This window comes from Nelumbo nucifera, chromosome 2, assembly GCF_055504915.1.
Source record: "Nelumbo nucifera cultivar China Antique chromosome 2, China Antique-T2T, whole genome shotgun sequence".
NCBI lineage: Eukaryota > Viridiplantae > Streptophyta > Magnoliopsida > Proteales > Nelumbonaceae > Nelumbo > Nelumbo nucifera.
In genome coordinates, this window is record NC_142650.1 from 27,068,099 (window position 1) to 27,091,337 (window position 23,239).

The 23,239-nt window shown below is 39.2% G+C and overlaps 1 protein-coding gene across 3 annotated transcripts; it reads left to right on the plus strand.

The window, feature by feature from the left end:
- Positions 1-2,017: 2,017 nt before the first annotated feature.
- Positions 2,018-22,034, plus strand: LOC104595409 (glucan endo-1,3-beta-glucosidase 14-like). Of its 3 annotated transcripts, XM_010256137.3 has the most exons (4): positions 2,018-2,648; positions 3,340-4,379; positions 6,798-6,902; positions 21,570-22,034. In XM_010256137.3, exons 1-3 carry the CDS (start codon positions 2,543-2,545, stop codon positions 6,882-6,884), a joined length of 1,233 nt encoding a protein of 410 aa, XP_010254439.1. In that variant the 5' UTR covers positions 2,018-2,542; the 3' UTR covers positions 6,885-6,902; positions 21,570-22,034. The 3 variants fall into 3 exon arrangements, with proteins under 3 accessions (XP_010254439.1, XP_010254438.1, XP_010254440.1); XM_010256136.3 differs by lacking the exon at positions 21,570-22,034 and having other exon boundaries at positions 6,798-7,119; XM_010256138.3 differs by lacking the exon at positions 21,570-22,034 and having other exon boundaries at positions 2,019-2,480; positions 6,798-7,119.
- The last annotated feature ends 1,205 nt before the right edge of the window (positions 22,035-23,239 follow it).

Below are 23,239 nucleotides of genomic sequence, written 5' to 3' on the forward strand. Positions count from 1 at the left end.
ATAGAATAATATTAAAAATTAATATTTATAATTATAAATGAAATAAAAATTCTACCAATTTTATATTTATATTAAAAATTGATTTTCTACTCTCAATAAATTTATACAAATAAAAATATTAATAATAGAATAATTATTTTAGTACTTAAAATTCATGCATTTATACATGTATGTATGTGTGTGTGTGTGTGAATATATATATATATATATATATATATATATATATATTGATATATATATTATAAATAAATTCATACATGTAAAAATGTATGAATTTATTTATAATATATATATATATATATATAAATTATTAATTGATATTTTATTTTACACTAGATAATAACATATTTATTATTTATAAAAAAAAAATTGTTTGCAAAATATTCAAGCATACAATATTATATGGAATCTATCAAATACACTAATTTAAATTTATATAAAAATGATTTCTTATTTCAGAAAATTTATTAAAATAAAAATGTTAATAATGGAATAACTATTTTAGTAATTAAAAATTATGAATTTGTGCATGATATGTATTTTAAAAAATTTTAATATATAGATAAGAAATATCTTAAGTTAAAATTATATATTTTATCAATAAAATTTATTATTTACAAAAAGAAATATATTGTTTATCAAACATTTCAAAATTTAATATTTAGTTGACTTTTTTTTGTTAATGTTGAAAAGTAAAAATAGTAAAATAGAAAATAATTGATATAGTAATTAAAATATAATAATTGCATATATTTTGTTTCTTGGACTTAAATAGAATATAACATAATAATGGTTTTATGCATGTGTTAATTTGTAAAGATCTATATAGTATGAGTCTTAGACTCTTGATTGATGGATTATCAACAAAATTGTATGATATCTATGCATCCCATTATATTAATTGTGGTTATTTTAACCTTAAAGTTAGTGTAATTAATGTATTTATGAAATTTGTATGTATTTTTCTAGCATATCTATGTTTTTTCATATATTTCGTCCGTATCCATGCATTTCCGAAGCGTCTACGTATCCGTATCGGTATTCAAACTGTTTGATATGATACTCGATACCGATATTTTGATCTTTGATCTTTGATCATAGCCGGACCAAAATTGCAGTAGCTTTTTCATTAATTTTGGACCAATGAATAATCAAGGGTCATTTACTAAAACACCCTTCATAGTTTCAAAGATTTACTAAAACCTACCCTATAGTTTGCATTTTACTAAAACACACACACCTATAGTTTACAATCAATTTTCTTAATCAACCTTTTATTAGATGGAAGTGGAAAATGATAGTTTTGACCTTATCATCTTTGGGAGCAAATCTATAGAAAGTAAAAATGAAAACATCAAAATGTGGGAAGAAACTCTATTTAGTAAAAATTGTTATTTACTTAAAACGGAAGACATGCCATTAATGATGAAGAACCCTAGATGCCATTATTCTCTCTTCATTTTGTTGAAGTCAAACATTTTTTGATAGATTTTAAAATCAAACTTTGTTTCTTTTTAGAAATTTGGTATGAAATTTTAGGGGTATTTGTGCCTTTAAATATTTTCTACTTTGTTTATATGATCACAAAAGATCGATCAAATAAGTTGGTTGCAAAACGTAAAGGATACTTTAATAAAATGCTAACTATATGATATATTTTAATAAATTCTTGAAAGTATAGGAGTATTTTAATAAACGACCCAATAACAAATACAAATGAAAACACTTCATTTACTCAGGGTCAACGTTTCGCTGATTCATTACCCCCAAACAATAATATCGTATTTTAAAATGTGTTGGCTTTACAAACTTTAGGAAAAAATAAATAAATGAGAAAAGACAATAACTATGATGCCGGAGGTTTGCAGCAAACAAACCCCCGTGAATTTCGGTGAATGTAGGGTTTATATTTTACAACACGCTGAACCAATCATGATACGCCACATCAGCCTAATAGGACCCACGATTGGTCCAGTACTACGACGATTTGAACTCTGGTGGCTCCCGCTGTGAGACTCGAACTCAAAAAGCAAAGAAAAGAAAAAAAGCAAAGCCCCAGAAAGAAAACCACCAGACAAAACCTTTTCCAGTTAAGTCAGGCCGGCTGCCCCAGGTGGCGGCGATGGCCGTGGTCCGGTGGCGGCGCTGCTAGTATTGCCATTCGCTCTCTTAAACTTTTGAGACGGTACACGAAAGGTATAAACTAACAACTATCTTCACCACGGAAAAGGGAAACATAAACTACAAAGAGAGAATTACACTAAAACGAAACAAAACGAAATCAAAAGTCGAACAGAGAAAGGAAGAAGAAAGAAAAGGCATACTTTGAGAGAGGGAAAGAGTGAAAAGGGAATTGATTCGAAGCCCCCAAGAAGCTCTCAAGCCATCTTTGGAGGGGGGGAATCTGGTCTATGGCATGCCAACAGAAGAAGCATTGCATCGAAGGAACTGGAATTGAGGTTGTCGTCGTCGTCGTCGAGGTTGGTGCTTTTCTTCGCTTTGTATTAGTTGTTCACGCTAATTGGGGTCCCTATTACTACAAATGGAATCCTCCTTCGCCTTTTCCTCCTCCAAAGCAATGGGGAGTTCTTCTTTCTTCCTCTTCTGGTCTCCTCTCCTCTTCTCACTTATCTTCATCTCTCCTATAGGTACGTGCTTACTTTGATTGGCCTTATTTGACTTAGAGTTCTCTTATGGATTAGATAATTTTGCTATTCTTGGTCCTGTTTGGCTTCGACTGTTCTGGACTTCTCAACTATGCAATTTAGTGTTGGGCAGATTTAGGATACCTAGCTTGGGAGGTTTTGATGGATGAATTGGAGATCATGTTGCTGGATCAATATTATTATGATCCAAAGTTTGGATAATTTTATGTAGTTGTCTTTTTTTTTTTAATTTTTAATTTGAGATGATCTTTTTTGTTATGGAGAGAAGTAATTCAGAAGTAAATAGAGCTATTTCTAAATTTAAGTTGTACTAGTACTCATTCATGTAGTTGCTTGTCGGCATCTGTTTTAAATGTTCATAGAGATTCCATTCCCCTCATTTGCTTTTACAGAATGACGAACATAAGATAAAAGAAACATATTTGTTTAATTTGATACAGTTGTGGGGGTTGGTTAACTGGTGTAACAATGGAAATTGTATGGCACTACAGATTTGTGTGACTTATTGTGAATTCCCTGATCTTCCCTCTGTTTTGGAATCTAAGTTTGTTATTTTAGTGTTGCTTCAATAGTTTGAAGTTTGTAACTTGGATAACCTCATTTTGTAAAGAATTCTTGTGGTTTCGAAGATAATAGTGGTTAACAGAGCGATTTCTTTCATTTCTTTGTGCAGCAATAATGACAGTGCAAGCATTTACTGGAACTTATGGAATAAATTATGGCAGGATTGCTGATAATATCCCTCCTCCTGAAAGCGTTGTGACCCTTCTCAAAGCAGCAAAAATCAAGAATGTTAGAATTTATGATGCTGATCACAGTGTCCTCAAGGCCTTTAAAGGTTCAGGCCTCGAAATAGTGGTTGGACTTGGCAATGAATACCTCAAGGACATAAGTGTGAATGAGGAACGGGCCATGGATTGGGTAAAAGAAAATGTTGAGCCATTTCTCCCTGGGACACAAATCCGTGGGATCGCTGTGGGGAATGAAGTTTTAGGTGGGAGTGATCAGGATCTCTGGGAAGCTCTATTGGGTGCAGTAAAGAATGTTTACAATGTCATTGAGAGGCTTCATTTGACTGATGTGATTCAGATCTCAAGTCCGCATTCAGAGGCAGTGTTTGCAAATTCCTTTCCTCCATCCTCGTGTGTTTTTAAGGAGAATATCCTTCCATACATGAAACCACTTTTGGAGTTCTTCTCACAGACTGGTTCTCCTTTCTTCATCAATGCATACCCGTTTCTGGCCTACAAGAATGATCCTGAGCATATTGATCTTAACTATGCTCTCTTTCTGCCAAATCCTGGGATCCATGACCAGAAGACTAATATTCACTATGATAACATGTTTGATGCTCAGCTGGATGCTGCTTATGTGGCTTTGGAGGATGCTGGATATGGAAAGATGGAAGTCATTGTTTCAGAAACTGGCTGGGCTTCTCATGGGGATGAAGATGAAGCTGGGGCTACAGTTAAGAATGCAAGAACTTATAACTATAATCTGCGTAAACGGCTAGCCTTAAAAAAGGGAACCCCATTCAGACCAAAGATGGTAGTAAAGGCATATGTCTTTGCTTTGTTCAATGAAAATTTGAAGCCTGGGCCAACCTCTGAGAGGAATTTTGGACTATTCAAAGCTGATGGAAGTATTTCATATGATATTGGGTTTACAGGACTAATACCTTCATCTGCAGCTTCATCTCTTCTATCTGTGAAGGTATGGGATTCCTCAGTACCTCTGCTGTTTCTTTTTCTATTTAAGTTTTGAAGGTATTGCTATGTTAGATTAGCTTTTTTAAATTGGGAGTCTTTCCTTGATATATTTTAATTCCCCAGGAAGTAGCAAATCCTTGAAAATAAAAGAGAAGAAGAAAAAAAGGGTTTGTTATTTTCTTCTCCCCTCTTCCCCCTTCTTTCACTAGTAATACAATGCTTTGAAACTATAGCAGCAGAATGTTAATAAGATTTAATATTCTAGCTGTTAAATTGAATTTATGAACCAGTGTAGCAGATATTACAGAGTATCAGTCAACTTTCTTTTGCTAATTTTGCACCAAAGGATCTAGATTGTCTTAGGATGGTATTTTTAGATTACTAAACTGCCAAAGTAATCAATATTTCATTCAGAATCAGTTGGTGGGAGATCCATATTAAACAAAATAAAAACCTAGTCAGGCTAAGTAGGAAGCATAAGAAGATAAGAATGCTATAAATGTTTTTCCCCTTATGTTTATAGTTTTATGTTACATAGAGAGGAATGACTAGATTTCTTTAGATTTATATTTCTCCTGTGATTTGGAGAAATTATTTGATGAGTATGGTTTTCCGTATTTATTTGGTCAGACATCCTAGTTGGCCCCATTAAGGACGAGGCTTAGTTGAATTGAGTTGGGTTGTACATCCCATGTCCATGTTAATAACATGCACCCTTGTTCTACAGTGCTAAAGTTGAAATAATTCATCAAATGTCTTAAGTAGCTTGAGGATAAAAAATCCCTACTTGTAGGAGTTTAGAGCTATCCATTGCTGACATGCATGAATATAAAAACAGATGGAGATATTCTTCTTCAGCCAAGCTGGATTAATTAATAAGATCATGGTTATATAATACCATTTTAGTGCGAAGGAACACATATCCCTTTCACTAATTATCCATCTTTTGTGCTCAACCTAGCTGTAATATTAGCTTTAGTATTCTGGATAATATATGATTCTACAACATCATCAATGATCTTGCTCGTTGCCACAGATTCTCTTTAGCAAGTGCACTTGTCATCCAAAAAAGTTTCCTTGTTAAACATCTGAAAACTTATCAAGACATAATCCTAATAATTTATTTTCTAGTTCTCATCATTATCCTGACGTGTTATTCTCATGGTCCCACCTCAGCAGCTTTATGTTTTAGAACTACAATTCAGGCATTCCTTATCAAAATTATGAGTCAGGAATTGTTTTCAGCATTGGTGAATCTACCAAGGAGGCATCCATTGCTATAATTAGTCACTGCCATAACTGCAACCCAGGCCAGGTTATGTTGGGTTATGACCCACCCTAGCCCAACCTGAGGTCTTAAAACCCTCAACACTAACCAAAGGTTTTTTTTTTCTTCTCTCCAACCCGATTTATAAGGAAAAACATTAATTAATTAAAGGAAAGCTACTTGTAGTCTCTCATATCCTCTCTCTCTCTCTCTCTCTCTCTCTCTCTCTCTCATTCTACAGTTCCTGTCCTACTAAACTGTGTACATTCAATAAAACAATGTTGCAAGTGAAAATTAGCATGCAACAAATCATACTTTTTTTGGTATGTTGTAAATCATACTTTTATTTTTGTCTATACAATAAATTCAAACAAACACATTGGCTTCACATGGGTTTGGGTTTCCTGAGGCCTCAACTCCAACCCAACCAGATTTTAGACTGGGTTGACATATCTCAACCCTAATCCTTACTGTTCAATCCATCCAACCCCAACCCTACAGCATAAATCCACTGGCATTCTAGGCTAATTCTTATATTTGTATATCCTACTTTCAGGTAGAACTGATAGGGTCAAAGACCTTGCATTCTAGAATTCCTTGGTGTATATTTGACTTAATCACTACTAATAAAATCCTTTTTAGTTACTGCTAGAAAGGACTAGCCAATCATTTCCAACATCTACCTCCAGTCCACAAGTCCCACCTACCTCATCAACCAATAACATCGACATGGAGAACTCCAAAAATAAGCTGTTGATTGATAAGTATGTGGTGTAATTGGAAATGCTGTTGTTGTATCCATTAGTGTTCATTTGCAAGATGCCAAAATACAATTTATTGCAGTAGTTTCTGTGCATCAAGATGCACCCTAGAGTTGGCTATCTTCCATGGAATTGGATGCCTGGTTCAATTAGCCAACATGCTCTATGTAGCAATGAGGTTCAATTACTATGACATGGGCTGGTGACTTTGGTGATATTTGCACCAATTACACCAATGTTTGCCTTAGTTTTGGCATTGACGTGCTTAAAATAGGAATATTCACCACTATGTTTTAGTATCTCTTGCATGAACTACTCTAGTAAATTCTTGCACTTCATGTTACCTTCTACTTCTCATTATTATCCTTCTTTTATCTGATGTTTAACATCACAGGACATCCAAGCTCGAGGCTGGTTCGGACCGTACTCAATGGTTTTGATATCATGTGCTTCATTGCTGCTTCAAATTTTAATATCATGATTAAATAAAAAATCGGAGGTTTGGTGCTCATTATTTCCTTTCCCTATTTTTTCACTTTTACTGTCAAAATTGGCATGTGGAAGCACTCGAAAGTTTCCAATTTGATAACATACTTGTAACATTTGCATGTATACCCTTTTGTCATCAATTATTGTTTGTAGATGTGACTGGAAATTGCTGATGGTTTTTATTTATTTCAGCAATGTATATTGATCTTGTACCAAACATATATGTCCCATCATGATTCTAGTTCCTTCCAACTTGCATGTTCAATTCAGGCATTTTTAGTTCAACAGGCATAGAGGTGTGAAGAAATAGAACCTCAGTCTCTGTGAGGGGTGATGCCACAGATTGGAATGATTTTGTTCTTCTGTTTGTGTATGCGTAAATAAGAGAGAGAGAGAGAGAGAGTATCGTTCATCCTATATGTTGCTTATAGGATGAACATAAGATTTGAATACCAGTGCATACAACGAGGTTTAAATCCCCTAGTTGTCCTAGGATCTATGACATCTTGGCTCTGCATGAATCATTTGATTAAGGTGGCATGTTGACTTTGAAACAGTTTCTTTTGCATATATTGTTGCCAGTTCTTTCACCATGTGGAAGACAGGTAGGCCAGGAGAGGAAGAGTGGTGGACAAGCTCTTCCAAGTAAAATGATACATCTTAACCATGTTGAAAATGCAGAGGGCCTTCATTTGATCTATTTGGATGTAAGGGTGCAACTCAGGTGGGCTTGGGTTGGGATTTTGTCAAAATTTGAATGGGCCTGATGCAGTGTAAAATCTTAAAATCAGGTACCTGACTTGCACCACTAATTGGGTGGAAATATCTCCTCTGTTGGATCAGTGTGATCATAGATCAACTATCCTATTGATTGTAACCTTCCTTAGTTCCATTTTTTCCTTATTCAAGATGCTTCATTGTTTAGTATTTTGGTGGTCTGGGTATCATTCATGCAGGATTGGTTATTCACTATTGGTCCTTGATTGGTTATTTTTCCTGCATCTTCCCACCCAGACGAGGTATCATATACCCCTCAAAATAAAGAGCCTTGGGTACTAGAAGAAAAGCACCTATACCCAACAATATTAGTGAATACACAAAATTGTGGTCTTTTTATTTCATTTTCATGCAAAACCAAATAATGGAGAAGATTCTTCAAGAGTCTCAGGTTTGAGAGGAATGTCAACAAATCCCAGTACTAAAGGAAATTACGTGAAAATACTCCAAATACAAAGTATGGAAAGGTGTCTATAAATTTCCCACCAGGACGTACTCCCCAACCTAAAGTAATGAGATGAGGGAATACTATATATTTTTCCTGTGTAAAGAGTGTTTTTCTTTACTTTCTCTTTCTTTTTCTTTTTTTTTTTTTCCTTTTTCTATCACTTTGTGAAGATTGTTATAATGGCTAAAGTAGTTAATCTTTAATTTTCCCTTTTTTCTGCTTACTTTTCCTTGTAGAAAGCTTACTTCCAGAAGAACCATTTAAGTTCCATAAAAAGGAGGTTATTCTGTAATATGAATGTAAGCTTGAATTTCTGTTAGTTGAGTTGGTAAAGGAGGTAGTGGGACTGAACAGGTTCACATCACCCTTTCTCCATTTGGGTATGAACCCATTGCATGTCAAAAGAGTCTTCTTTATCAAGGGTTGTAGGATCTATTGAATTTTGAGTCTGTAAGTCTTTATTGTTATTTTTAAAACATCCTACTATTTCCTTTTAATTATTCTTTTTTAACTTCAATTTTTATGGACAGCAAAAAATATGTTATTATCAAAATGAAACATATGAAAGATGTAGAGTATTAGATCAAACTTCTTGGTTAAAAGGGAGAAAACTCTGATTCTCAAAGAGGATCTTAGTAGTAGAGATCAGAAAACTATTGCAGAAGTTTTTGTGACCTTATTTAAATATATACAAAGAATAGCAAGGGTGATTAACATAGTTGGATCAAACAGGGTCTTAAAATTTATGGAGTATTAATATCCCTACTTTTATTGGTACAAATATGAATCACTAATGTCCCTATTTGTTCTGCTGATTGGATTCTGGGTTAACACTGCAGTTTAATGAATAAATAAGTTTCCTAACAAATTGAAGTCAACAAGAAACTGGTAATACAAATAGATAACCTATATAGAGAAAGCTGATCTTTGATGCATCTAACTCTCCTATTCCTACCCTAGACAAGACCTTGTGCAAATCTGTTGACAAATTTATGGATCAAATTTGATGAGCCATTCTGAATACTAAATTTATTGCCTGTGTTATGTTGTGCCTCAAAATCTGGGTGCCTCTAGAGCCATCATTTATCTGATCAGAGCATTTGAACAAGTACCTTCTCTATTCCAACGCACTTGAAACCTAAGGAATACATCAAATGCACTGGATAAATACCTACTTTAGTGGAAGTATCATCTATGATCGGGTAAGTTTTCAAAGATGACCCCCTAAAAATACTTCTATTGACTAGGGACAGCACAAGGATAGAAGAAATACCAAAATTTATGGTGGATTCCTCAAGTTGGTGAGCCTTGGTGAAATGGTTAGGTTGCTCCTTTGTGACCTGTGTGGCCAGGGTTCAAATCTTAGAAACAGCATCTGTGTATCTCCAGGGTTAAGACTGCATACATCTGTCCCTCCCCAGACTCCGCATTGGCAGGAACCTTTGCACTGGACTTCCCTATGGTTGATTCCCCAGGTTGTTACTTCTGCGAATATAAATTTTGCAATTTTCTGTTTCGATATTTTGATATCTACTGTTTTCATTTTATGAGCATATTATATTATTTCACCAACTGAAACCTTTTTAAATATTAACTGGTTGAGAATGTCCAACCAGACACAAATAAGGGGCATATCAAAAGCACATCATCATCATCCATGCCTTATCCCAACTATTGGGGTCAGCTACATGAATCCTGTTTTGCCAATTTGTTCTATTTAAAGCCATATCATCCTAGCATATCTATTAAAAATCACTACTTTTATGTTCAAGGATTTTTCAGAATAGTCATCTAATAGGCTTTACCAGCTAGCTTGCTGGTAAAGTCTCTAGCTGGATGCTGGTTGTAGTGGAGACCTGGGATTGAATCCTGCCTTCACCAGGGTTGGGAGGTTTAGGGGTTTACTCTGGGGAAGGGCTACCAAAATACTGAGCATGGAAGTTTTAGGGGGGAGTTGCTACCCCATGGTCATTAGGCAGTTCATCCTCTTAAAATTCCTAAACAAGCTTTTCTGTCATTTTTAATAAAATATTTAAGTGACTAGAGCATCTTGTTGTGTTAGAAGACAGATTTAAAATTGCTAAACCTCTGGTCTGAGTGCAATTTCAAATCTTAATTGTGCTGTTTGTTTGACACAGCCAATTCTATATAGGGGTTTTTATTGATTTCTCCATTACCTACAAGCACCTTGGACATAAGGCATGCTTAGTGGTGCAAGTCAGGTTGCTCGATTTGAAGAATTTCAACATTGGGCTCAGTTTTGGGTTTGGACCTATTCAAAATTTAGCAAATTCTCAACCCAACCCGACTTAAGTTACACCCCCAACTAGATCATTTAGGCTGAGTTTGGTTTGAAAGAAAAGGTAGGGAAACCTAAATCAGATCATTTCCCTACCTTTCTTTCAAACCAAACTCAGCCTTATGGTATGTTTGGTTGCCACGACCGGGATGAAAAAAATAGGAATATTCACATAAGATTCCTATTTTCTCTTGTTTGTTTTGGTCAAAACAATGGGAAGGGATGAAAACTTACATACCAAAAGTAGAGAGACACGGGGTCTCACCAGATTGGTGCGACCCTGCTGAGAAACGAAAACAATGAGAAGTTGGTGAGAAAAAAATGTCGAAGACGACATCTCCATTCACCTCCAACCACTGTCGAAGGCGACATCTCCATTCATCTCCATTTACATGTCCCTATAATCAAATCTCCAACCACTGTTTTCTTCACCTCTAACAAATCTAAGACCTCTGTTTACCATCTCCATTTATGTTTTACATTTTTGAGCCATTTTGTATTTTTTTCTTTGAAAACTCATTATCTGTTATCTTCCAAGTCAAGCTTCAGACTCTATCGTTAGGGTGTTTGATGCGTATAGATTACACTAGCAAGTGCACTAGCCGATCAAGTAATACAATGATGAGTAGAGTATCGTTCCTACGAGGATTGATCCAACAACTACTAGTAATGAATCAGCTGTTTGTTATCTGATAAACCGAAATATTAAACAAATCAAAACCCTAATTCCTAATTAGCAAGCTACCCTAATCAGTTTCGGATCAATCCACCTTCATGCAATGAGAAGAAAAGTTGTATGTAAATACTAGCAGATTCGGTTCAGCAATTAAACCATTAAGTTATTCAATTGATGTGAAATTCAGCCATGGTTTGGCGAAACCCTAGTGGCATGGGTAATCTCTCTCGAGCACAACCCACTCTATCTATGGGTGACAATTCCTATATCTCTATCAAGAATTTAATCCCCATAGATGCATTAAGAACAGTTTTTAATTGCTAAATTCTTTCTCAACCAATTCAAGCAATCCAAGAAAGAAGAACAATTCGGCCAAGATTATTCTAGCAATTAAAAATCCTAATCAAGAAAGCCCAAGAAGGAATCCAATCAATCGAATAACATAACAGAATTACTTACATATTTGAATCAGCACTTAACATGGTTCGAATACTAGCAAGAAAGAAAGATTTAATGACAAAATCCATTAAACCCTAGCTAAATCTAGGTTACCAATTGCATAGAACCAAAGAAGAAGACAAAGATTGATTCTTGAATCAATTTTTGATCTCCTTGGTGTGATTCTTCTTTAATTCGCATTCAACAACCTCCTTCTTTCTCTAGCACTTCTCTTATTCAGTTTGCTTTCAGGGGTTCAAACCCTCATCTCCTCCTCTTCTTTTCTTTTTATATTCTTCTCTTTAGCCTCCAAGAGAAGCCTACAAAATCTCCTAAAATTTTTTTAGATAACAGTCTGTAAGTCTGACTCATCAAGAAAGAATTCAAAAATCAGATAAAACTAAGTTCTCGTATAAGTGGGAGAGTGATGAATTTCTTTATGAAAACTTGAAGGCTAAGGAATGGCTCCAGCACATCAGCAGACAACAGCGCGGTTGCAGATAATTCGGGCCCGATTTTGACATCGATGCAGTCCGTATCTATCAAAACTCAAAACATGAAAGTTGTATAATTTTTCCTTATCTTTCCAACGCATCTTGAATCATCTCAATCAGAGTCTGGATGAGAGAGTTATGCCCAAATTACGACGCAGTGCCGAAACTGTCCATAATTACCCGATTAACCTTGCTTTTCACTTAACGCCTCATTTCGTGTTCTAAATCAAAATATAAGAATAATGAGTCCATTTAGGCACTAAATAAGTATAAAAGACTAAATATTAAGGGATAAAAATATGATAATTTTCATTCTCATCAGTGTTTCATCTCCAATGAAGTTAAGACATGGAATCTCTTCCGTTTTCTTTCATTGAACCTTTTCTTTTTGTATTTTTTCTCAAAAACCTCATTGTTTTTCTTCCTAGCTAAGCTTCAGAACCCCAACTGCCAAAGAGTCCAATCACTGTTCTTCATCTCCAATGAAGGTAAGACCTATCCATGCTCTGTTTCTCTCCGGTAAGCTATCTTTTGTATTTTTTCTCTAAAACTTCATTGCTTTTTTTCCCATCCCTGATTTCTTAACCTTTCGACAACCAAATGTTGGTAGATCTTCTTAAACCTCTGTTCTCATCGTTGCAGATCTAACAAGTTTATAATTTTTTTCATGATATATTGGTTAGGTTTCTTAGGCATCCCTGATTTCTTGGTCATCACCATCATTGCAGATATGCTAAAACCTCTATTGAAGATTTGTTATCATTGAACCTCTGCTATTAAGTAGAACGATTTATTGTTGCAGATCTAAACCATGCTAAACTTCTGTCATCATCATTGATAATGGTTGAAGGGGAATATAGGAGACAACCATGAGTGTTCATGTTCCACCGTTGTTAATGGTTGAAGAGGAATGAAATCTAGCATCTTGCAAAATTTTCTCAACAATCAAACACTGGAAAACAAATTTTGCAGAATAATTGATCTCAACAACCAAACATAGGATGTCAAAATGAGAAAATAAAATTTGCTTTCTCATCCAATCCCTTCTTATCCCACTATTTCTCGGCAACTAAACGGACCATTAGGGAAGAAGCTGTAAGGAAACGTTATAAGAAGCTCCATTGACTTGGATGTCTCTCCTGGCATAACATTGATTGGCAATTAGGTCCAGGTCCACCGGTTAAACCATGTTTGGTTAAAATTCAGCTTCAAAGAATACCTATTTGAAAAATGAGTTTTGAGCCAAACATGACTTTTTTGGAGCTAAATTTTTTAGCTCCAAAGAATCAATACTTGGAAGGAGTTTTTTGAGCCCCAAAAAAGAATTAATTCTAGCAATTTTCATAAATTTTAGAATCACAAATTTCATAATCTTCTAAATGAATGCCAAAATAGCCTTAACTTCCCTCGTATTTTGTGGAGTGGCTGGCTTCAACATAGAATCTCCGCTTCCCAAGCTAAAATAAACCCTTGTCATGGCGGGGTGTCAATGGTATTCTAAAATTCGATTTTGAATTTGAGATTCGACATAATCGAATCGAATTCGGATATCCTATTCATACCGATAGCTAATCGGATTCGAATTTGGATATGACCTGATTCAATTCGATAAATATCCAAGTTCGATTGATTATTTAATTCTTATATATAATATATAAAAATTTTAAATGTTTTATATAATTTATATATATATATATAATTAAATTATATAAATAGTTTATATATTTACATAAATAAAATATTTATTAATTACCTAAAATAATTAATTAGTCGAATTTGAATCGAATCGAATTCGAATTCGAATATTAATTTTCAATATCCATCGGATATCGAATTTTTTAATCAGATTCAAATTCAGATATTACCTTATCCAACTTAAATTCTTTCTATTTGTATCCCTAATCATGGAGATAGGTCCAACAATTACAGCAGTATCAGCGTACTATCTATAGTAGCAGTATCAGTAGTAGTTCCCACCACTGTAGCCGAACCAGTAGTCGATTCCACCCCGGCACCCAGGGTTGCGTTAGGGCCAGAACCCCAATACTTTGGTTCTTTAGTCCCGAACCGGATTGGGTGTCGAAGTGTCTCTATGTTGAGGTGGTTTTTGGGCCAAGGTGGCTGAACACCCGAGCTTCGAATGTTGCGAGCCGGGATCGTTTGCCTGAGTTGTCACCCCTCGTGCCAAATCACCCTTCATCAATTGCCCCCCACTCCCCGTGCCAGGGGTCCTGATTCAGTTCGGGGAGTTCATGACGAGTCCAGGTGGGTTATGAAGTCTAGGCGGCTTGGAGGGTAGAGTGCTTGCGCTGCTTGCAACCCTCAGAAGTTGAGCATGTATTTCGCGACCCCCATGAAGGCTTATGTGGTGGACACTTGGGGGGCAAAGCCCTCGCATAAAAAGTGTTAAGGCAAGACTATTATTGGCCCACAATGAAGGCAGATGCACTCGAGCTCGTCAAAAAGTGTGACAGGTGTCATGCCACCACCAACCTACTGTTGATTTGAAATACCTCACCAGCCCGTGGTCCTTTGCGTAGTGGGGAATCGACATCATCAGTTCTTTCCCGCCAGCAATAGGCAGAGGAGGTTCTTAATTGTAGTAGTAGATTATTTTACGAAGTGGGTGGAAGTCGAACCCTTGGTAACTATCACAGCCCGTAACATACAGAATTTCTTCTAGAAAAGCATAGTATGCCGCTTCGGACTACCCTGGGTGCTGATTTCCGACAATGGGAAGCAATTCGAAGATGTTAAGTTTCAAAACTAGTGTGCCGAGATGGGAATTCAGCAAAACTTTACCTTGGTGGCACACCCCCAAGCGAACGGACAAGTAGAAGTAACTAACAGGGCGATACTTCGCGGACTGAAAGCTCGCTTAACTTGAGCCAAGTGATTGTGGGTAGACGAACTGCCCAGTGTCCTTTGGACCTACCGAACTATTATCAAGACTACAACGGGTGAGACCCCCTTTAACCTCACGTATGGCACATAGGCGGTGATCCAGGCAGAGATCAAGGTATCCACATTACAATTGGAGGCTTATGATAAGGAAACAAACGATGACGAGCTCCATACCAACTTGGACCTAGTAGAGGAGGTGCGAGACCTGGCCTACATTCGGACCGCAACCTGCCAGCAGAGAGTAGCTCGGTACTATAACGTCCAGGTCAGAAAGCAACAGCTCCGTGTCGGCGACCTGGTTCTTCAAAAAATTATGGTACCTGAGCCCGGCGTAGGTAAGCTCGGACTAAATTGGGAAGGTCCATATCGTGTAAAGCGGGTATTCGGGGAGGGCACATACGAGCTCGAGACTTTGGAAGGGAAGCAGGTACCTCGAGCATGGAATATCGATAACCTAAAAAGGTACTACTTATGAGCCCGTGACTCCAAGGCAAAATTTCTCTAAGTCTATGCGACCACTAAACTGATAAAAAAAGACGATTGACTGGAGAGAGGACTGTGAGTCACTCCCAGAAGCCTAAGGGCTATGGCACCGAGCTGACAAAAGATCTCGGCACTACAATAAGTCCTAGTTGCCTCTTCGGCATAGGCAGACAAGTCCTAGTCGCCTCTTCGGCATAGGCAGACAAGCCCTAGTTTCCTATTCAGCATAGGTAGACAAGTCCTAGTTGCCTCCTGGGCATAGGCGCAACGATCCCCAATCACCTCCTCGGCTTAGGCAAGTATGTAGCCCGTGCATAGACAGGTCGGGTATATACCCTACAGTGTCTATCCACCTCGGCATACAACAAACACAAGGATTGTTCCTACTTGGAGTCCAATTCGCTAGACTGGTACTTCGGGATAATCAATTGCCTTTAAGTATGTTAGACAGTTTTGTATGCCCTTAGCTTCAATCATTTTGATGTACTTTTGTTATTTAGTGGAAATAAATAAAGTGCATGTTTGATTCATGTTGTTTGGTTTAATTCTGTGTAAAACCCTAAAACTGGACATTTGTAGAGACTCATGTTAGTTTTAAATGTTCACAGCCGTTGGATAAGTCTGGGGAGATTTATCCTGTCAAGGCTGATACTGGTGTGCCACCAAGTGTTGGGATGGCCTGTCTCAGCCATCAGGGTAAGACCCGAGGCACATACAGCATGGGATTACTTGAATCCTTGAACCGGACCAGATTTCCAGTCTTGCCCTGGACCTTGGAGATAGATGGGCAAAACTGGAAAGTTACACCTGACCCCTAGACTCGATTATGACACTTCACTAGGTGCTGGATCAGGCTGCCTTTGATATGCCAATTAGTGAGATCCTTAGTGGGGATCAAAACCTGGGTATGTTGGGGCAGTTTGAGAATTCATCTGAGTGGGTGGTCATAGTGACAGAATCAGCCACTTTGTCGGACAAAGGGTAATGATCGGGAATGCACTCTCTCTGATGGAAACCAAACTGCCGGCAGTTGATTTCAATCGTTGGAATTTTGTTTTTGCAAAATTAATATATTTACATATATATGTACGGTTTCAAAATGTTTGCAAATGGTTTTAATTCCCGGGATCCATGTGAGAGGAGAGTGCGGCACTGTTCCTTGCAGCCGAGGGAGAGGTCCTCTCTTGTCGGGCAGTGCTTGATCATTAAGGGCTGAGAGGTTAAGTGTAAGACTATTTAGGATAATACCTGATGGGCTAATCTTGCACCTGCCCACAGTCCCTGGGTTTTTATAAGATGGCTTGGCCCAGGGACCACTTAATGTAAGTGTTGGGCCCATAGGGTTCATACGATGGACTCAAGGGGTTCATTGAGATTTTCAGTGAATTTGGCTGGGCCTTGTATTAAAGGCTGGGCCGAACCCATGTGGCTGGTGTGCAGATCAATGCTTGGGTCCCACGCCATACAAAGAAGCCCAACTGGGCAGCAGATTGGAAACTAATTAAACACTGAATACTTAATGGGCCAAAAGCCCATTTCGAAGTGGGCTGATATGATCACCCATCAATGGGGCGAATTTGAGATTGAAGTTAGCAAAAAGGATTGGGCTCTTAGCCTTATCCACTCTTAGAGACCAAATTCAAATCAGATTTGAATCTGGTAACCTCCTGATAAGATCAGGAGTAAGCTAACTCTATCTGGGAAAGGGATTAAGATTATCCCCTATCCAAATACTGATTTGGATTGGGATAACTCCTAATTAGGAGATTTCTTAATCAAGAAGAAAAGAGAGGAGATTTTCGAATGAACCAATAGAGAGAAATAAGATTTCGATCCAAGAGGTTCTGGTAAGCAAGAAAGGTTCCTGCGAATTGAGATTAGATCTCATTCTCTCCAGAAAAGAAAACAGTTCAGCCTTTTCGTTTCTGGAAATCTCCTCCTGCCGCCGCCATCTGCATTGTTGCAAGATTTGATCTTTGCAGAAAAGAAAGTCAAGAAACCAGTTCTTGACATCAGTCTTGCAAGAAAGACTGAAAGGATTCAGTGTTTAGTACATCCAGGGGATTCTTGTGAAGGATCCAGTGTGTAGGACGCACCCTGCTGGTTCTGTTCCATCCACAGCTGTGTCATCTTCAGCAGGGACAGATCTTGGAGCATTCTTTGGGCGTGAACACCAACTTTGGGAGATACTGCTTCTCCGGATCAGGTATAATCCTCCCATTTATCTTTTGGTACAGATCTGGTTTGATTAGGGTTCAAGTAGATCCTTGAATATTGTATTCTAAATTCAGGGAATATGATTCCCAGTTGGGAGAAGGTAGGAAATTTTTGAAATTCGCCCCACCCATTCCGCAACCTTTATGGCGTCCATTAGATGGATCCTACCATTCTTTCAAAGTAGCCCGTACATAGACAGGTCGGGTGCATACCCTACAGTGTCTATCCACCTCGGCGTACAACAACGTAAGGTTAATCCCACCTGGAGTCCATCTTGTTAGTCTGGCACTTCGGGATAACCAACACTTAGAAAATTTTTAGAAAGATTATGCACAAGATTTTTTGAATCATTATATTTCATTAATATAAAGGTTCCGAGTACATGCTTACTATAACCGGGCTCAGAGGCCCGGGACATACACTATATGGGGGGGGGGTCCAAGAAAAGAGGCATGTTTAAACATCAGATCTACCAGAATCCCCTCCAGCAGGCGGGTCGATCTCCATGTGATCCTCCTCCATGTCATCTCAGCCTGCCTCCCCTGACGGTCTCGCCTCGAGAAGTTCGTCATCGCTTTCTCCCTCAGAAGAGTCAGGTTCCTCGTCATCCTCCTTTGCCATCTTAGGAGAAACAGTGGACATGGAGACAGATCCGAAGTTGAGCTCGGGAAACTTCTGGCGCATCAACCACTTGCAAAGCTTGAAGTCCGACCGTTACGAGCCAGAGCCATACTCGACCTAGAGGTCGTGAAACTCAGGGGACTCCTTGAACTCCTTGGTGGCACGATCTCTTTCTTGAATCCTCGCCTCTTGAATGGCGGTGTCGAAGATCTCGGTGCGGTTATTTGATACAAGATTAGCTCCTCCTGGCTCCGAGCTCCATTCTTGACTCTAAGAACTTCACCCTGAGCTAAATCCAGATCGCAGTAAAGCTTTCGAGCATTCTCTTCGGCCTCCCGAGCTCGCTTCAAGCAGATCTCAAATTTGTAGACGAGCGAGTGGATAGCGGATCTCACCTAAAAAATAGAAAGCAAGCATAAGTGTCATTGACAGAAGAATAAGAAAGTAAATGAAGGGGCAGGTTACTTACCACCATATAGTAGGAGGCTGCCCTCCCTCCGAACTGGCTTGTTGGCATGTCAGCCCACTCCGCGACCTCCGCAGGAAACACGACATCCTTGCTCTTAAGGAGCCCGAGCCTTGGAGTCATTATGCTCTCCCTTGCTGAAGGGGGCTGAGGCTTGGGCACCGAAGTACCTTCGGGCTCGCAAGGTGGGGTCCCCTCATCCTGAGCCTCGTCCAAGTCAACAACCGGGGGCTGGGGACGAACCTCCTCCCCTGGGAGCTTGGTAGATGGTGGCTCTGGTGCTGCGACCTCGGGATGCAGGAACCAAAGAGGTGGCCTCCTCTCTACGGGACCTCTTCAAAGTCTTTCTCTTCTTCCCCCTTTGAACACTCCTCAAAAGGTTAGCGGCGTCAACACCTGTCATAGCTTCTGCAAGAGAGAAGAAAAAGAGTTAGCTGCAAACTGAAGTAAGTGCGGAAAGGAAAAATGAGAGGTAATGTGTGTGCCAAGGTGGAGGCCTACTAGGAGGACTCAACCCAGCTCGTACAAGCTTCTCCTTGGCCAAGAAATCTTCCATCTCAAGGCCGAGGTCCTCCAAGAGTAGATGACCGCCCTAGCCTCTGCATCCAGCCTCACCCCTGGGTCCTTAATGGCCACTCGCCAGTGAGTCGGGAATGACCATCCTTCAGGGTTCCGAATAAAGAATTACCTCCTCTTCCAGGACGATATCTTGTTCGGGTTACCAAACAGGACCTTGAACCCGGGGCGAGGTGAGATATAGTAGCTTTGCTGGGTGTCCCCATGCAAGCAAGAAGAGTTCTTTTTAATGGAACAAATCAAACTAAAGATGTCTAAAGTAAGAGGTCAGTTATACTCGTGGAAAAGTGAGACCATACCAACAATGGTACGGATGGAGTTCGAGTGTAGCTGGTCAATGGTGACGTTAAAGAACTTAATGATTTCTATGATGAAGGGGTGGAGCGGGAAGCGCAGCCCAGCTACGAGCTGCTCCTCAAAAACTGCAAGTTTGTAATGATCGTAAACCCAAGGGTACTGACCCAAAGGAATGCTGAAAGCAAGAGTGTTGGGGAGATGGCAACGAGCTATCAAGGACAACAATCTGTCCGAGGTCATCGTTGAAGGGCCGAAGTTTTCCGGATCCTGACCTCGAGTAGATGACGAGACCCCCTCTTCGGAGGTTGACCGCTCTACTTGGGGCTCGGGTTCCTCAAGCCTAGATGGCCCGACATCAGGTAAAGGCATTTCTCCTAAAAGGTTTAAAGAGGAGCTCTCTAGCGAAGAGCTAGCCTCACCGATGGGAGCTGAGGACCGCACCTTGGCACCCCGGGCTCGCTAGAGTCACTAAGTATCCTATCTATGCTAGCACTAGACATATTGGACAGGAAAAGGGAACAACTAGTGAAAGAAGACGATAACAACCTCGGACACAAGGGAAAAAATGGCGAGCTGAAAGACTTCGACGCGATATCAGGAAAGCTCAGTTACACGACTTATGGCGAAGGAAATGGGCCCTTCGGTCCCCTATTTATAGTCCACCACATTTGGCAATCAACGGTTGAGATCTGTACGATCCGACGACTCCCATGAAAACTGGCTGCACGCTACCCGAGGACAAAATTGGTTGAGCGCGCTCTTTGGCGTCCGTGGAATTTATAAACAGTGTGACATCCACACGTGACCGAGACGTGATCTAGGTCATTTCGTGGTTGAGCCAGATGATTGAACAGGTCCGACCAGTGATTCGCCCTTCAAGTTGCCTAGACTTCGTGCCAAACCCACCTGGACTCGTCATGAACTCCCCGCACCGAGTCAGGACCCCTGGCACGGGGAGTGGAGGGCAATTGATGAAGGGTGATTTGGCACGACCTAGCAAGAAGGGGACATGTAAACGCGATCTGCTCGAGGGGTGACAACTCAGCCAAACGAACCCGGCCCGTAGCATTCGGAGCTCGGGTGTTTAGCCACCTCGGCCCAAAAACCACCTCGGCATAGAGACACCTCGACACCCAATCCGGTTCGAGACTAAAGAACCAAAGTACCAGTTCGGAGCTAGAGAGCCGAAACACCACGTAATCGATTCGAAAGGCCTTCCCAATGGACACCGAATTTCTCGAATCACGACGAGACTCATCCTAGCTCTGCCTGAATCAGAGGTAGACGATAAACCTTATCAACACATTGCTCTCCTTCAAAAACGGAACAGATCTTATCTGCACAGCCCAGAGATCCCGGAGCTCTTTCGTAAGGCCCACGACTACTCCATTATATAAAGACACAAAACCCCAAGGCAAAGGTACGCGTGATTATTTTACTCACTAGCATTCAAGCACTTAAGTATTCAGCTTGCATCCACAGTATAGTACTGACTTAAGCATCAGAGTGACCTCATCGAGTTAGCTACCCCGGATTCTCTGGTCTACTATTTTGCAGATTGATCCAACTCGCCGCACAACTGAAATTCGGATGATCTTCCAGTTAGGAGTATCTAAATCGCACACCATCAGGTTATATGATAATATGATATGATGCACACATGACAATTTTCTGTCTATTTCCTCCTACGAAGGCTAACGGAGGTGGTTATTTGATACAATTGTCGAAGTTTGGAGGGTAGAAACATTTTATAGTTCAAGTGGAAAAAAGACACCTCATAGTTCAAGGAGATTTTAGGAATTTATCTATAAAGAATAGTTTTTTTTTGGGTGAACAAAATAGGATTGGTGATATTGAGCTATGTATTCACATGGGCTGCATATTTTTTGTTGATTTATCTTGTCACGTCACAAAGTCTGAAAGTAAAATATTATCCAAAAAGGTCGCATTTCTCAATCTTCTTGTCGTTTTTACATTTCAGGGGACCGACCGCATTGGTGGGGGAAGAAGACTCAAGGCAACGTTTCATGACTGGGACTCTCCGGCCACTGGATTCCACAAAAGATATCTCCAATCATCTTCTGGGTAGTCAATGAGAACATATATAACAACTCCTACAGGCTGGATGGTCGTCATCATCACTGATTTGCCTTCATTTCTGACCATACTCTCCTGGGCGGAGGGCAGTTGAGCCTTCAACCAAAAGCTTGTTTTAGATGCATACTGATAGGAGCTTGAAAAGGGTGTCCTTCGTATTTTGGATCTTGGATTTCGTCCTCACACAGCCCTTGCTTCCGTGCATTGAGAACATCTCTACATTTGTACATTTTTATTTGTGGGAGATATTCTCAATGCGCAACTATAAGAGCTGTGAGTACAGTGAGAGGATGAAATCTAAATTCTGTATTTTGTAATTGATTCATATTTCATCATCATCTACGCCTTGTCCCAACTATATTAGGTCAACTACGAGATTCCTGTTTCATCATTCTGTTTTATTTAGTGTCATATCCAGGGTGCTTAACTTAGTAATTGATTCATGCTTATAATATGCAATTCAACCTAGGCAGATTGGTTCAGTTCAGGATCAATCTCAGTTGTCCTAAATCCTACCAACAATCTGGATGTCCCCAGTCAAGTTCTCAATGGGTTTGATGGGTCAATGGTTCAATTGCCCAGGTCAATGGAATGTGGACAGATACAACAAATTTGTATAATATATCGGATTAAAAATTCACCCAAACCGGAATTGTGACCGGGTCACCCACCAACTATCAGGTCCAAGAATGGTTGGAAACATTGCTCTAGGGTTGCCTATTCTTCCCAAGGCCTTATATTTTTCAACCAAAGCACTATTGTCATGGCCCACGGAGCTTACCTGGTTGGGCATGGTCATAATAATATGGGCTTAAAACACATACCTTGAGCTTCAAGAGGAAAAATCTTACATGGGTTCTTCAAAACTTTGCTACGGGAAGAAATATAACAAAAATAGATATGATTATGAAAGAAATGGAGCTCAGGCTGGATCAGATTCGTAGAGCTCTAAACAAATCCCAATCCAAACCAAGATTAGGTCCAAAGTATCTAGATCAAACCCAATCTAGTTGGGCTGGTTAGGTTGAAATTGCACCATGCAAAGTTGTACGCTTGTACCTTCAATTCCTCTCCCCTGCGCCTACCACACTCGTTCGATCTTTGTCGTGTGACAAAAGAAGTGGAGGAAAATTGTGGCTTTGTCTGCTCTCGTCGTCTCTTTGGACAAAACAGAAAAAAAAAAAGGTCCTTCAGACTCTAGAAAGTCATCGTTTTTTTATTCATTTTTACTCATCTTTCTTGTAGAAAATGTTTTTTTTTTTTTTTTTTTTTTTATTCTCAACAAGAAAAGGAGGAACTTCTGGAAGTTCAACCGAGCATTAATGCCGCGTTCCAAGCCGTATTGATTGAATTCACAGGAAGTTTCGGATCACATCATTAGCTTGTGGTGGTGATTGTTAAACGACTTGAGAGATTTGGGACTCTCTCCTTTCTCTTTTCACTTTACACACCCCTTCTTTCCTTCATTCACTTATCAAGGATTCAGGTTTCAACTCAATTAATGGGGAAAAAAAAACCGGCTTAGAAGAGACTCAACTACCAGGGATAAAGCAA